The sequence below is a fragment of the Podarcis pityusensis genome (assembly GCF_964106645.2).
Source record: "Podarcis pityusensis genome assembly, chromosome: 13".
In the NCBI taxonomy this organism is placed as follows: Eukaryota; Metazoa; Chordata; class Lepidosauria; order Squamata; family Lacertidae; genus Podarcis; species Podarcis pityusensis.
The window spans coordinates 13,089,621-13,105,816 of NC_138038.1; the positions used below are offsets into that span (position 1 = coordinate 13,089,621).

General features: G+C 47.6%; 2 protein-coding genes across 7 annotated transcripts in view; both read right to left on the reverse strand.

Annotated features, from left to right (window-relative positions):
* Positions 1-9,812, reverse strand: part of SCN4A (sodium voltage-gated channel alpha subunit 4) — a 107,349-nt gene extending 97,537 nt beyond the window's left edge. For 2 of the 4 annotated variants that reach the window (XM_080976451.1, XM_080976452.1), the window contains exon 1: positions 5,164-5,329. The gene's annotated coding sequence lies outside the window, so the exon portion shown is untranslated. Of the gene's footprint in view, positions 1-5,163; positions 5,330-7,248; positions 7,338-9,668 lie in introns of those variants that run through there. The other 2 variants (XM_080976453.1, XM_080976454.1) reach the window with 2 other exon arrangements.
* A 2,965-nt stretch (positions 9,813-12,777) lies between these two features.
* Positions 12,778-16,196, reverse strand: part of ADAM11 (ADAM metallopeptidase domain 11) — a gene marked incomplete at its 3' end in the record, with an annotated part of 84,394 nt that continues 80,975 nt past the window's right edge. Inside the window, exons 27-28 of one of the 3 annotated variants that reach the window (XR_013978547.1) lie at positions 15,511-16,026; positions 12,778-13,468 (exon numbers count right to left, since the gene is read on the reverse strand). Coding sequence is in view for 2 of the 3 variants with exons in the window: in XM_080976670.1 (XP_080832796.1) it covers positions 13,450-13,471 (22 nt within the window). Of the gene's footprint in view, positions 13,472-15,510; positions 16,027-16,196 lie in introns of all 3 variants that reach the window. The other 2 variants (XM_080976671.1, XM_080976670.1) reach the window with 2 other exon arrangements.

Consider the following 16,196-nt stretch of genomic DNA (forward strand, 5'->3'; position numbering starts at 1 on the left):
GGAAGCCTTCCCCGGCCCTCAATTATCTATTCCAAAATTAACTGGTGAATTGGGTGCCTTTCACACACAAAGATGGGTAAATCATTTCTTGCACCTGTAACATTGACTAAAATATCGTTCCCAGCCACCCCAATCTCCAGCCGGTGTAAGATTCAGGGGCTTCCAGGTGCTTACGCAATGTTCGATTTCCTCTGAAGGAGGGACAGCGTAGGAGACCTTGATGTCTTAGGATATGGGGTTTATTTACACATATCTACAACCTGAGCCTATGACAGAGGGGCTAACAGCATTTACACTCCAGAAGATCTTTGATTCTCCCACTGTCACTGCCTTGGATTCCAGCAGAAATCAAGCATGGCTCTCCCTCTCTGACTTTTCCCTTCAGCCTGTCTCTGGCCTAGCTCACACAAAACTCTAGTTATTTCCCGCTTGGATTACTGCAATGCGCACTACGTGGGGCTAACTTTGAAGGTGACCCGGAAACTACAACTAGTCCAGAATGCAGCAGCTAGACTGGTGACTGGGAGTGGCTGCTGAGACCACATAACACCGGTTCTGAAAGACCTACATTGGCTCCCAGTACATTTCCAAGCACAATTCAAAGTATTGGTGCTTACTTTTAAAGCCCAAAATGGCCTCGGCCCACTAGACCTGAAGGAGCGTCTCAACCCCCATCATTCAGCCCGGACACTGAGGTCCAGCTGCAAGGGCCTTCTGGCGGTTCTCTCCCTGCGAGAAGTGAGGTTGCAGGGAACCAGGCAGAGAGCCTTCTTGGTAGTGACACCCGCCCTGTGGAACTCCCTCCCATCAGATTTCAAGGAAATAAACCACTACAGTGGTACCTTGGGTTACAGACGCTTCAGGTTACACGTTTTCGGGTTGCACACCGCGCTGAGCCCGGAAGTACTGGAACGGGTTACTTCCGGGTTTTGGCGCTCGCACATGCGCAGGAACACCAAATCACGACCCACATGTGCACAGACGCAGCGCTGCGGGTTGCGAACGTGCCTCCTGAACGGATCACGTTCACAACCCGAGGTTCCACTGCATCTGACTTTTAGAAGACATCTGAAGGCAGCCCTGTTTAAGAAAGTTTTTAATGTTTGATGTTTTATTGTATTTTTAATAGTTTGTTGGAAGCTGCCCAGAGTGGCTGGGGAAACCCAACCAGTGGTATAAATAATAAAATTATTATTATTATTATTATTATTATTATTATTATTAGCTTCTCATTACCCACCAGGTGAGGATGGGGGTCCACCCATTTGCCCTGTGGCACAGAACCACTTCCTTATAATAAAGACCCATACTTAGGAGGCCATGGCTAACTCAACAATGGGATCCTCTGTTAGATTGTAACACTTGCTGAATCCAGGAATTAGAATGGACTCAGGCATCATACAGCCTAATCTCCCCCGCCACCACAAAAAAAACACACCTCACAACACTATATATGTCATTTGGAAAAAGGCTTCTCTTGCTTTCTATCATGCAGTTGCGATAACTATAGGCCACAGAGCAGGTGAGGGGAGAAGTTCTGGACAGATTAACTGTGAAATTACCATTGTCAAGGGCCCCACGTTATAGCCCGAAAACTGCAATACCTTCTGAACTGTAAAAGCAAGCTCTCTGAACATATGTATAAATTAAACTGGTTTAATGGTCATTAACTGCCCTTTAGGAAGCCACAGGAACCCCACTGGAAATTGCTACATGAAAGCCACAGTTCTGTGAGAAGCCTAGAGATCTCTAGCAGATTCACTGCAATGCTCTCTGCATGCCTTGAAGTCCGTCCAGAAACGACAGCTAATAGAAAACACTGCCGCTAGAGTTCTGTAAACCAGTTAGAGGTCTTTTGTTCGAGGAAGTGGTATGTGCATTAATTAAAGAAATAGAGTCTTAGCGCAGGCGTAGGCAAACTCTGGCCTTCCAGATGTTGGGGACTACAACTCCCATCATCCCTAGCTAACAGGACCAGTGGTCAGGGATGATGGGAATTGTAGTCCCAAACATCTGGAGGGCCGGAGTTTGCCCATGACTGCTCTTAGCAGATGCTCCCGTCAGAAGCGCCTCTCCCCATATTAGCCATCCTGGACTCTGACATCGACTGGGAAGAGTTGGCTTGCTGCAACATCACCAGCAAATATCACTTGTTGGGTTGGTGATACCAGATTCTGGGATTCACTCCCCCCACAGGTGTGGACAAGGGACGCAGTTAGCGCTGTGGATTAAACCACAGAGCCTAGGACTTGCCGATCAGAAGGTTGGCGGTTCGAATCCCCGTGACGGGGTGAGCTCCGGTTGCTCGGTCCCTGCTCCTGCCCACCTAGCAGTTCGAAAGCACGTCAAAGTGCAAGTAGGAAGGTAAACGGCGTTTCCGTGCACTGCTCTGGTTCGCCAGAAGCGGCTTAGTCATGCTGGCCACATGACCCGGAAGCTGTCTGCGGACAAACGCCGGCTCCCTCGGCCTATAGAGCAAGACGAGCACCGCAACCCCAGAGTCGTCTGCGACTGGACTTAATGGTCAGGGTGTTAGGATATTTCCGTTCCACCTTAAAAGGGAGCAGGCTGTGAGTTTCTGGGCCCATAACCCCTGTTGTTGGGATACTGCCAGGGAGGTAAAAAAAAGAAAGAAAGAAAGAAAACGAAAGCAACAGAAAACATAAACATCCTGTGAACAGGAAATACGCAGACTCTGTGACTCACAGCCTGCTCCCTTTTAAGGTGGAACGGAAATATCCTAACACAGGGGTCCCTTTACCTTTACCTTTACAGGTGTGGACAGAAATGTTGGCCTTGCATCATCTAGTCAAAACCCACCTTTCTCCCAGGCTTTTGGAGGAATTGTTTTGTTTACTCTGGGGTTTTAGGCCATTATTCACGGTTTTCTTGCTAATTTTTTTATAAATTTGATGTTAACCACCTTCCATTTTCGCTCTACTGAATTGTTTCACTATATTGTCCTATTATTGTTAGAAACTGCTTTCAAACCTCTGATGAGGTTTTTAAGCAGAGGCTGGATGGTCATCTGTCATGGATTTATTTAGTGGAGATTCCTGCATCGCAGGGGGTTGGGCTAGATGACCCTCAGGGTCCCTTCAAACTCTTTGATTGTGCGAAAAAGCAGTTTATAAATTCTATAAATAAAATAATAGCAGCAGCAGCAATAATAACAACAACAACATCCTTAGCACTTCATCACACTAAAGTTCCCATGGATCTATGAAAAAAGCCGTGCCAACTGAAGTGGCATACATATGCCCTTACATAAGCTCACACAGTGAATAGGCCCATATATTGTACCTCCAGCTGCTTTCGCTAAATATACATCATAAGGAGCAGCGCCTTATCTGACCTGTGGCTTGCTGGACTTAGAACCAATTTCCCGTGCCACTGCTTAGCCCTAAAATGTGCTAAGAAAAATACAAGTGCCTCTGACCACACACAGAGTGCCCTTCCTACAGACAACCTCAATGAGCCTCTAGCGACCTGAGGTAAGAATGACAAGAAGGTGGAAAGATGCGACTTCGGCCCTGGCACCCCTTATTTCCAAAAGTAAGGATTGCCCCTGTTGTAGGAAACATATTGCACACACCTAGAAGCTAACTTTCTTTTATTTTTGTGAGACTTGCAAATCTGAAAGGAAGCTCCCATGGGCCAACAAACACAGCCTTGTCCCCTGAAAGGCCCGAGTCGTCTCCAATGTATCTCTGCTGCAGCCACTTATCCCCAAACACAGAGAAATGATTCACCCAAGCAGGGGGAAATGAATGAAAAGGAGATGGTTCTAGATAACTGAAACAAGTGATGTAGTAACTGCTCGTTGTGGCAATCCCTAAATAAAGGGTGGCATTAGCTATGTGCGGCCACCTTCTCCCTTGGGACCAAGCTAAACACTGGTGTGAATAATTAAAAAAACGCCCTTTTCATCACAAACTCAAGATCTGGCATTACAGGCGCGTTCAAACGTGTTTTCTCCTTCCTTTCTCTCTCTACTGCCCCTGCACTTTGCTGATCCCAGCGAGGGATCTGGAATCAGTTTCTTAGCTTCAAATGCAGTGTGTCCTTGTCTAGTGCACCATCGAGTCTAAGCCCTTGGGCGACACATCGAAACCGTATCCCTCCTCCATCGATGAGCCAAAGGGGAGGGTTGGCGGCGGAAAATCGGCCCACCAATTCTACTTTAAGCTCTTCAGGCGTTTTGAGCAAACAGGCAAACAGCGAGACGTCAGGTGTGCCAAGCAATTCGGGAAATATTGGTGCGAACGAACCAATATTTCTTCATGAGCCAGAAAACTCATTTCCGTCTTCTGAGAACGTTGTATTCTTTTCAAAAGAGGACTTTCACAGTCCCATAAACTGTTTCTGGTGGCGGAACCCAACGCTGGAGCATGTGCAAAGTGAACGGCACAGAGAAGAGTGCCTCTGAGCATAGGCAAAGGGCCTTTCCCTACCCATTTTTCAAGAAATCACATATTATCAAGGATCGGGGCAGGGAGAGAGAGAGAGAGAGAGAGAGAGAGAGAGAAAGACTTCCAGGTCCAGACATGCACAAGGCGACTGCTAATAGCCCTGTGTGCGGCCTGGGTTTATATTTAGAGTGGTAGTTGAAGACGGCAAGAGCTGGGCGCATTTCTGGTGCGAAAGCCAAGATTCTAGTCATCCCCTGGAGCTGGGAGAAGATGGTGTCAGCCAGCCCATCTCGCCTTACAGCCCTGCCGCTCTCACAAGCCATTAGCAGCTTCTTCGCAGGCTGGTGCCGCTTAAATCTTGGCCGCACCATTCCTCCTGTCAGCTTTGTTTATGGCCCCTGTGTACACCACCCACCCACCCACAACTCCCCTCAGCAGTGTCTCCCACCCTGACCCACCCATGTTTTTTTACTTTCTAACATGGCTGAAGGAAGCTGGTGGTTATCTGGTTTTAAGGGGAAAGGGGGAAAAGGAAGCCACAGCCAAACGGTGCTTTAGCCAAAGGTGTCACAGCAGCAGCAATAGCACATAACTCTCCATGGGTCAGTCAAAAAGCCAGGCAGGAATAATCAGCCACGCAAAAGAGAAGGTGGAGGTCAAGCCGCTTCTTGCGAGAAAGAGCAAGGAGGTGCAAAAGCTCTGCCAGGCACCAGCGTTGGGGGTGGGTTTGGGGTTTCCGCCGCCTACTTACTGTTCAATGGAGTGAGCAATATCCCAAAGAAAAGGCCTTTTCCCCCCGCTCCCCTCAGACTTGCCCCGAGAGTGGGAGCTCTCAGGCCGAGCTGCTTGCCTGTTGGCAGAACAGCTGCTGTTCCCTTCAAATGGTCATGCTGAAACCTGAGGACCGGAGGGTTCTTCAGGTAGCATCGTCCTCTCTCGGCTTTGGCACTCGCCCTTCTGGGCAGCTGGTCAAGTATCAGATGGTTCCTGCAACCCTGCAGCTCCATCTCCTAGTGCCGGACGATGGTACAGCCACCCGGGGATTCACACAAAGGGAACGCCGAGATTGCATTTTCCGCACTCGAGGAGCGGGAGACTTGACCCTTCCCCAGAATAATATGTACCCTGCAATTTAATAATAATAACAATTTATTATTTATACCCCGCCCATCTGGCTGAGTTTCCCCAGCCACTCTGGGCAGCTCCCAATCAAGTGTTAAAAACAGTACAGCGTTAAATACTAAAAACTTCCCTGAACAGGGCTGCCTTCAGATGTCTTTTAAAGATAGGATAGCTGCTTATTTCCTTCACATCTGAAGGGAGCGTGTTCCACAGGGCGGGTGCCACTACCGAGGAGGCCCTCTGTCTGGTTCCCTGTAACCTCACTTCTCACAATGAGGGAACCGCCAGAAGGCCCTTGGAGCTGGACCTCAGTGTCCGGGCTGAACGACGGGGGTGGAGACGCTCCTTCAGGTATACTGGACCGAGGCCGTTTCTCCCTCTCTCTCTCTTATCACATGTCAAGATTGTCTTATGGGCTCAGGGGCTACGCTATTCCCCAGAGGTGTGTCCATTCTGGTCTTCTGCAAGCAGCGTGAAGAGGGATTTCAACCATAGCTCCACGGGACATGCATATAATTTTACATCCCTCATTACAATTCCAGAAATCCCATCTCAGACCCTCCAGTGTCCCTGGTTTCCAGGGACAGCCCCGGATTTACAGAAGCTGTCCCAGTTTTCAATAAATTTGATCCTGAAATGTCCCACTTTTCCTTAAAGGTAAAGGGACCCCCTGACCATTAGGGCCAGCCGTGGCCGACTCTGGGGTTGCGTCACTCATCTCGCTTTATTGGCCGAGGGAGTTGGCGTACAGCTTCCGGGTCATGTGGCCAGCATGACTAAGCTGCTTCTGGTGAACCAGAGCAGCGCACGGAAACGCCATTTACCTTCCCGCCAGAGCGGTACCTATTTATCTACTAGCACTCTGACGTGCTTTCAAACTGCTAGGTTGGCAGGAGCAGGGACCGAGCAACGGGAGCTCACCCCGTCGCAGGGATTCAAACCGCCGGCCTTCTGATCAGCAAGTCCTAGGCTCTGTGGTTTAACCCACAGTGCCACCCGCCACCCACTTTTCCTTAGGGCGTCCCTATTTTCATCGGAGAAATGTTGGAGGGTATGGATTTATGCAACCCCCTGAGCCAAGGAGATAAGTAACTATGCAACCTTTAGAATACATTTGAAACTTGGTAAGTTTCTTAATCTGGAATGTTTTTTTATCCCACAAACCCCATCCCTGTGGGCAAGATTCTAATATATGTTCACTCAGAGGCAAAATAAATCCCATTGAGCAAAGCTCCCTTTTCCCCTGGCTATCGGCACTTTAATTGCTTATCTCCTTATTCATGGCGTTCCTGAAGAGGCCTATTAATTAGTTTCCCATTTCCTGACAGTGGACTATTTAACGACTTGTTTCCTCTTTGAAGTCCTACCTAGCACTCATTAAATTGGATAGATAGAAAGATGGATGGTTGGGCCAGTAGCCAAGAAGGACAAGCACAAGCCACTGTCAAAAGGAAGGGGTGGGCAAGGAGAAAACAATTAAGTAAAGGGCCACCAGCTAGGAGAAGCATCAATAGCTATTTGCCAGGCCATGCTGATGCAGGTGCAGATTTAACTAGCTCCCTCCTGCCATATTAACCCACAGGAAGGAAGGTCCTATCTAGGCCCAGAATCTCCAGCTGAAAAACTTTGGGTAGATACACAGCATGCATTTGAAACAGGTAGCTTCAATATTTTCAGATCCAGGACCCCGCTTTCTTAAACTTTTACTATATACCTGCATGCTGGTACTGCTCCTGTCGCAACCCACCCTGGACCAGGCCGCGATCCAATAGTGGCTGCATCTGATGCACATTTAAAGCGCATGCCGCACACACCCCCCAAAGAATCCTGGGAACTGTAGTTCCCTCACACAGAACTACAATCCCCAGTATCCTTAGCAAACTACAACTCCCAGGATTTTTCTTGGGGGTGGGGGGGCGGGGGGGCGGTCATGTGCTTTAAGTGTGAGTTGGTCGGGCTTTAAATATACGGCTCGTTTTATTTATTGTAATCTTTGTGTTTCACGTGACTGTTCAAACTGCTTCCATGTCTTGGAGCTGTTTGTCCAACTAGTCTGTCTGATTTCACGTTTGTCTGATTTTGTGTGTTTTCCCCCCACCCTCAGGCCAGTACCCACAAACAGTGAGGAAAGGGGTTAGCTTTATGATGCAGCCTGAAATAAAAATTAAGGTCATATATATGTGTGTGTGTGTGTGTGTGTGTGTGTGTGTATGAAGACAGGAGTGCCTGGAGTGCTCTGGTCCATGGGGTCACGAAGAGTCGGACACAACTAAACGACTAAACAACAACAAACAACACACACACACACATATATATATATTGTTCATAACTGCATATATAAACCACATGTCTGAAACCCCACAGAAAAAGTCCTGAAACCATTTCGTCCCTCCCAAATTGACCTCAAATATTTCTCTGCAAGGTCAAAGGAAAATGGAAAAGCCTCCCCATTGTCTTTTTGCTCACAAAGCCTCTCTTAAGGGTATGTCTGTGTATGAATAGGGTGAGCCTGTGACCTGGCTCAGGAACTAAGTATTTATCATTACGAAAGACTGGCCAGGCTCCCCAGGTAATCCAATCAAGTGACCGTTAATAGGTAACCTGCCAGACAGGAGATAAACAACGCATTCAGATTTCTGTTGTAGACCGCCCTTTCTGTGATGTAGGTATGATGTATCTGGGGGGTGGTCTTGAGCTACACCCCTTCTGTGATGTATGTATGATGTTTCTGGGGGTGGTCTTGGACTCCAGGGCGGGCAATTTAAAATGTCTATATAAGGGCGGGCACACCTTGGTTCTGGGTCCTCCTCCTTTCCTGTGTGTGAGGGGAGCACCCTGTTGCAATAGTTCAATAAAGATCAGGTTTACTAGCTGCTTTGCTTCTCAATATTCTCTGGTTGGCCTCTGTTATTTTCTCCTACCGATGGAGAACCTCCAAAGGTCTCTATAAAGGCTCTTGTGTCCCCCATAAGGGAATCAGGGCAGATTTTTGTTTATTACAAGCTTCATGACACCCACCCACCCACCTGTGTGTTCTTTCAACCTGTAGAAATCATCCGAACTCCCCCAGAATATGGACTTCACTGGCTTTTCGGATCCCAAGGCTAGTTCCTTGACAGAACATAGTTTTCCAGGGCAGAGCAGTAAAAATACTGCCTGGCTGGCCACTCTACAGTTAACAAGTACCTAGGATCATGTTTCCTTGTGAGTTGCTTCAGTCCACCGTTTATCACTTACTCTCAATAAATAGAAATTAGAATGAAGCATGTGGCTCACAGAGAAAGGGGTCGGTCTGCTGTCCCAATCAAATTCAAAGTGTGTGTGTCCCCTCCATTGCTGTATTTCATTTTTTTAAAGCAACAACAGCCAGCTGACATGGGGAATCCTTTCATAAGTCTCCAACTCCCCTTGCCTTGTTTGGTCTTGTGTCTCAAAGCTAAAATAAAGATTCTGCACAACAAAAAGTAACTGTCCCCCATTCAACTTTGGTCTGGTGCTCAGGGGGGAAAATGACACTTACAATTAAATGTGGATTCTTCCCATGTCTCATCAATCAATGCATGTTCTCTGGATCCCCTGCTAACTTTAGGTAATTGTCTTTTTAAAAAAAATAAATGTTGTTCTTCAAGAGTACCTCAACCCAAGTGTATTTGTGCCTGCCTACAACGTCCCAAGTCCATGTTATATATCTTGTGATTTTGGCCGACAAATATCATGCTTAAATAAGGCTCTTTGAATAAGTGACAGGCATGCCTAAATCTCACACAGGGTTGCCATATTTCAAAAAGTAAAAACCAGATCACCCCAAAAGTTGTTGAGCTTATTTTAGACAAACCCCGAACTGCGATTTTTCGATTGGCTTTCCTAAGATCCAGAAAAAAGTGCCACATTTTGGAAATCCCCCCCCCCCCGATGTCAATTCCGCCTTTGAAATCCCAATAATACCCAGGGGAAGTCCAGACGTATGGCAGCCCTGTCAAGTCAAAAGCCTGAATGTTGTTGGGATTGTGCTCTTTAAAAAAACAACAACACAACAGACAAGCAGCAGATCTGCTTTTCCCATGTTCAGAGGCACTCTTTATTCCTTCGCCAGCCAAGAACCAAATTTAAGCCCTGATCTAGTGGCCAACTTACCTTGACCTCTCAGGTGCACTCAAATCCCCAGTGATCACATTCACCAAAATACTTGAAGATATACAGGGGGTGCGACTCCTGGAAAGTCCTAACTAGACACTCCTTCAGATGAGTTGAAGTCAGTCTGTTTCCACAGGCTGTTTCTCAGAGGCAACGCTTCTGTTTGTACTGCGGCTGTATCCAATATCAGTGCCCAGTCGAGGCACATGGGGTCACAGTGCCATCCTCAGGCACTCCAGAGGTTTACCAAATGCTTTATTGTTTGTGGTCTCCTCTACCGCTTTCTCCCGGGTTTGCCATTTCACTTACTTTCTGCACTGCAGAATAAACTTTGAAGTTCATGCTAAGACAGGCATGTCCAAAGTCTGTTTCGGGGTCCTAATCTAGTTAATTTTTTTCCTGAGGTAAAATCCCCCCAAAAGCTCAACAACTTCAATCCTTAAAAAAAAGCCCAACAACTTTGGGGTAAAATTGTAAAGAAAGCTCAACAACTTCAAAACTTCAATCCTAAGAAGCGCCCAACAACTTTGGGGTAAAATCGTAGAAAAGAGCTCAACAACTTCAATCCTGAAAAAAGGTCAATGGCGTTGGTCGGCCCTCATGCATGTTCACTTCATCAAATCTGGCCCTCTTTGGAAAAAAGTTTGGGCACCCCTGCTCCAAGAGGAAGGCTGAGAGTCTCATTTTGGACTCTTCATCAAACTGCAAATCCTAGGCTTATTGGATATGGTGGGCTGTCTAACTGGTGCACAGTACTGTATACAGATGTCAAATGCTTTTATGCTTGACAGTCGTTCCTGAAATATGTTTTAATTAAGCTGCAGAGGAATTCCTATGCAAAAACCTAAGCTTAGGGCCATTAAGGAACAATTAGCCCTGAGTGCTCACTGGAAGGACAGATCTTGAAGCTGAGGCTCCAATACTTTGGCCACCTCATGAGAAGAGAAGACTCCCTGGAAAAGACCCTGATGTTGGGAAAGATGGAGGGCACAAGGAGAAGGGGACGACAGAGGACGAGATGGATGGATAGTGTTCTCAAAGCTACAAACATGAGTCTGACCAAACTGCGGGAGGCAGTGGAAGACAGGAGTGCCTGGCGTGCTCTGGTCCACACGACTAAACAACAACAACAACAACAACAACACCACCACAGGGCTATTAAGGGTCATTGGCAAGACAAGAGAACTGTCCTTCCCTCTTGCCCTGAGGTGTGAACAGAGATTGGGGGTTTTAAATGCTTCTTTCTCCTTCACCTTTGCTGTTGACACTTGAAGTATAAACTTCAAGTTAAAATATAAAAAGTTGGCATGCGGGCTTCAAGTTAAAATATAACTGATTACAGTGGTACCTCGGATTAAGTACAGTGGTACCTCAGGTTACCTCAGGTTAAGTACTTAATTCGTTCCGGAGGTCTGTTCTTAACCTGAAACTGTTCTTAACCTGAAGCACCACTTTAGCTAATGGGGCCTCCCGCTGCCGCTGCGCCGCCGCCACGCGGTCTCTGTTCTCATCCTGAAGCAAAGTTCTTAACCCGAGGTACTATTTCTGGGTTAGTGGAGTCTGTAACCTGAAGCGTATGTAACCTGAAGTGTATGTAACCCGAGGTACCACTGTATGTCATTTTATTTCAGGAACAACTTGAGGGAATTCCAGTTCAGAAAGGCTGGCATCTCTCAGGGAGACGTTTCAAATGCCTGAGTATTTTATCTATCAGCTAGAGCAGACTTCCTCAACCTCGAGCCCTCCAGGTGTTTTTGAGACTACAATTCCCATCATCCCTGACCACTGGTCCTGCCAGCTAGGGATCATGGGAGTTGTAGGCCAAAAACATCTGGAGGGCCGAGGTTGAGGAAGCCTGGGCTAGAGGGTGAAATAATTCGAGGAAAAGTCCCCTTAGTGTAGCTGGCAAATCCAGCCACAGATCAATGAACTAGAATAACAGTTTTGGAACTAGTTACAGATGGGTAGCCGTGTTGGTCTGCCATAGTCGAAGTAAAAAAATTCCTTCCTGTAGCACCTTAAAGACCAACTAAGTTAGTTCTTGGTATAAGCTTTCGTGTGCATGCACACTTCTTCAGATACACTGAAACAGAAGTTACCAGATCCTTCTATATATTGAGAAGGTTTTGGAACTGAGAGCTTGGGCTCTGCAGCGGCTCTTGCTTTTAGTGCCAGTGTCCATCTCTGGGATAAGTGGGGCAAATTAAGAAGATAATCTCTGAGCAGAAGCAGAGTGCAAGGTTTACACTGACCCCAGAACCTGGTTTTTGTTTATAAATTCCAGGGCTCAGCTCTGACTCATGAGATGCCATTTAAGAAGACCAGTCACAGAGCAGTGCTCTGTAGCTTTAATCACCCTTCCCACATTTGTGAATTAAACAGAAAGGGTACTCAGTCAAAAGATGTGATGTCCAGCTTGAGCCCCAGCAACTCCTGCGTTAGAAATTAACTACTGGAAGGGGCAGGGGCCAGCCCTATGCACACTTACCCGGAGATAGCCAGAGATAACCTACACAATTAATAAGGGTGTTCAGTTAGCTAATCTATCCCACTGCAAGTTGAGACAAACACAGTACAGTTTGCAGGACCAGAGTTCCTGGATCAGTGCTCTTTAAAAAGAGCTCTTCTCTTGGACGAGCCAATTAGGCTAAGCTAAACAGGTGGCACTGTGGGTTAAACCACAGAGCCTAGGACTTGCCAATCAGAAGGTCGGCGGTTCAAATCCCCGCGACAGGGTGAGCTCCTGTTGTCCGGTCCCTGCTCCTGCCCACCTAGCAGTTCGAAAGCACGTCAAGTAGATAAATAGGTACCGCTCTGGCGGGAAGGTAAACGGCATTTCCGTGCGCTGCTCTGGTTCGCCAGAAGCGGCTTAGTCATGCTGGCCACATGACCCGGAAGCTGTACTTCCCTCAGCCAATAAAACGAGATGAGCGCCACAACCCCAGAGTCGGCCACGACTGGACCTAATGGTCAGGGGTCCCTTTACCTTTACCTTAAACAGGACTCTCATAACTAGTTCAAACCCATGACGCTCCCACCGCAAGTGAACTTTAGACAAACAAGTTAAACTTCACAGCACATCCGGCGCAAGTCAAATAGACGCTAAGAGTTGAACAAAAAGAAAGACTTTACTTTTCAGTCTTAAGATATGGCAGCTGGATGCATTTTAGTGTTTTTCCTCGTAGTATACATTAGGATTAACAGAATTCTGCAGGAATTCAAATCTTAAAATATTGGCCCTGCTTTTATTATTGGCCAGATTTTCTAAAGGTCAGGAGCAAGAGTAGATTGCACTCTTTCAAACTTAGCAAACATGGGCAGGTATGTGCGCAGCGTAGCGGGGTACACAAAAGGAGAAGGCCTTGCATCCAGCTGTTAGCATCTGCCTGAGCGGAAGACCCAGAATTGTCCCATCGATGGGTTTGGAAGCCAACCCACTTGCCCAGCCTTCAACATTCAGCGTGTGCAGTGAACGTGTAATGTGTATCTACATGAATGCTCCGAAGCAGCATTTTAGTTAATCTTTGGGCACATCACGATATACAGACAAGGCTGCCCACCCTGAGGGAGGCAGAGCAGATCATAGATATATATACATATACACACAACTCATGTGCAAAGGAAATCACAGTCCGAGGTGCCCACGAGCCGGAGAGTGTGCTGGGAGATGGCAGGGGTCCAAGGTGAGCGCAGCACAGAGCGAGCTCCCTCCATGGTTGTGCTCTTCGTTTGCGATGCCACCTTTGCTCCTCGTCTTCCTCACTGCGCTGTCTTTGAAGTTTTAGGAGCCTTGATCCTTGCTACTGTGCGAAGGTTAAAAGAGGGTTCAAGTTGCCCATTGCACCAAATGCTACAGCTTGCTGACACTCACACACACACACACACACACACACACACACACTCACTCATATTGAAGCACATATTCATAATCTCTCTCTCTCTCTCTCTCTCTCTCTCTCTCTCACACACACACACACACACACACACACACACAGAGAGCCACTCACCCACCAATAGCGCAACCCTCAAATCCTGAGCCCAGATCATTTCATAACAGAACAGATAGAGATGCCCAAACAATGCTCAGGTCCCCAAAATCACACAGTCTGACAAAACATTCTTTGTGACCCGCAAACTTGCCTGCTCCTAAGATCGACCACCTTTGGTCCCGTAAGAAGAACACCTTACCTGTTTTTGGATTTTAGTGTGCCAACAGTCAGTCCTCTCAGTGGGGACAAAGGAAGCTACAAATCCCAGTATCATTCCTCTAGCTGTAACCTCACGAGTGAGAAGGGAAGGAGTTTCCAACAAAGGTTAGGGGCAAGAAGGGATTTGACAGGATAGAATTGGTCCTGTTATTGTTTCATTGCCCGGCATTCCTATTTCATAAAGCTGTGGTGCTCAAATAGGAAAGGAAGGAGGATAAGGAAGGAGTACAAGGAGACAGGGGTAAGCGTGGAGTGCATCAATTATGTCTGACAGGAACACCTTGCCATTGTAAGCTTCCAGGCAGCAAGATGGCACAGGGGGCCTTCTTTCCGCAAGAATATTGGCTCCATATAGCCACACCCAAGCCCCCAGCTCCAAAGACAGCTGACTATTCAGTTCCCTTATAGTACCATTCAGAAATCCTGCTTCTTTGGATGAGGAAAATGGCTGACTGGGTCAATTGTTGTACAAGCCAGGAGGAGAGGTGTCCCATTTGGTAGAAGGCCCAGTTGGGCTTCCCCGTATTTACTATTACACAGATGCTTGTTGGTTTTAGCAATGTAGCCTTGAAAGCATTCAAGAGTCAGGATCTGGATCCTGCTGAATCTCATCCCTCTTATTCTCTTCATCACCCCTACCTCTTCCTCACCCCTACCTCTTCCTCACCCCTACTGAAATCTGAAAAGGCCCTACTGAGAGACACCAGCATGAGGGTGGTCTTGCATATGGCTAGGAGGTCAGATAGTTCCTGCCCAAGACTGGCCAAATTAGATGAAATGTTGAGAGATCCACATTTGGAGTTCCCACAGTTTCTTTTTCATGGATCCCCAAATCAGATCAGGGAAGTATTGTTGGAAGTTATTTAAAACTGCAGGGGGAGCAGCCCGTCCTCACGCAAGAGCCCACCTGCCATGGTACAACCCAGACACCATCTCAGGGAAGGCCAGGGCTTATTCTGAACCCGTTGCAGGTGTTAGCAGCCTTTTCAAAGGGATCTTTGCGGAGAACTGTAGAGGATTATTAGCCTCAACAAGTTACTATTCTCTTAATAGGGCTGTGATTTTCAACTGGGAGGGTTTAACATATCATTCCCTGTTTATAGAGAGGCATTTGAGTGCGAACACTCTACAGCTGCAGTAGCTTCCTTTCTACTAGGGTTGGGGACCCTATGCCCCCTCAGCTATTGCTAGACTTCAGCTCCCATGGGTGCCAGCGAGCATGGCCAATGATTATGAACTGTAGTCCAACAACATCTGAAGTAAATTTAGGCTCCAAACTGAATGGGCGGTTCCCTTTTTATGGCAATGTGGTGAGCCAGCCCTGTTGAGTTTTGGAACCCCACCTGCTCCTTCTGCTGAGTGGAACAGAATTAAAAGTAGAGGCTTATTTCTCTCCAACATCACATGCGGGCGAGGCCCCACCCCGCCATCTTGGGGACAACCTGGCACCTCTGGTGGTGAGCTTGTGGACATTAAAAAGATCAAAAGGGGATCTAGCCTCCTAGTCCACCCAGGAGCAGTTTTGTGTTGCTGTGGGAAGCACCTCTCCAGGAACCAAAAAAAGGGGGGGGGGGAGAGAATATTAGGACTACCGTGGCATTCATACATGTGAAAACGTGTGGAAGAAAACACACCCCAACTGTCCTCACACACCCCGAATGCTCGATTTCCACTCCACGGGAAAGGGAGCAGTGCGTCTTCCAGGCACAGAACTAGCTGAGGAGCATTGCTGTGCCCCCGTGTTGCGTGGCTTTTTGGTGGATCCAACATGGTACATTCCTTGGTGGGATTAGCAAAGTGAGGCACACTTGTAGACCTGTGAAGTAGCATCCCTTTTCTGGCCCTTTCCCCCAGGAAAGGTCGCGAGAAGTCGTGACATGGTGCCCTCGGCAAGGGTCATCCGTGGGGAGCTGCTCCCACAGTGCGAGGCAGTGCAGTGCAAGTTGCCCCTCCAAAGGAGGGCGCTTCTCCTGCCCATGTCCGTCCAGGAGGCAATGGAAGACTTGGTGGCTTGGGATGTTGGTTATCTGCTGGCCAGGAAGAGGAAAGGGGGACGTTTTTACCTTCCTCCCCACCCTATGGTGAGTATACAGACCCAGAGCAGCAGCACAAAGATCAGGGTTATGAGCTGGGGCTAAGCCCCTCCCGACCTGAAACACAGAAGCAAGGGGGGTAATTTTAGTGGCAATGCGGAGCAGTAAAGGAATGCAAGATTGAAGTAATGGCGTGATTCCTCAGCAAGGTTAAAAGAGCCAGATGTGTTCCCTCTCATTCATTGGTACATGACTGAAGCATCCCAAACTTATTTGGTCTACCACCC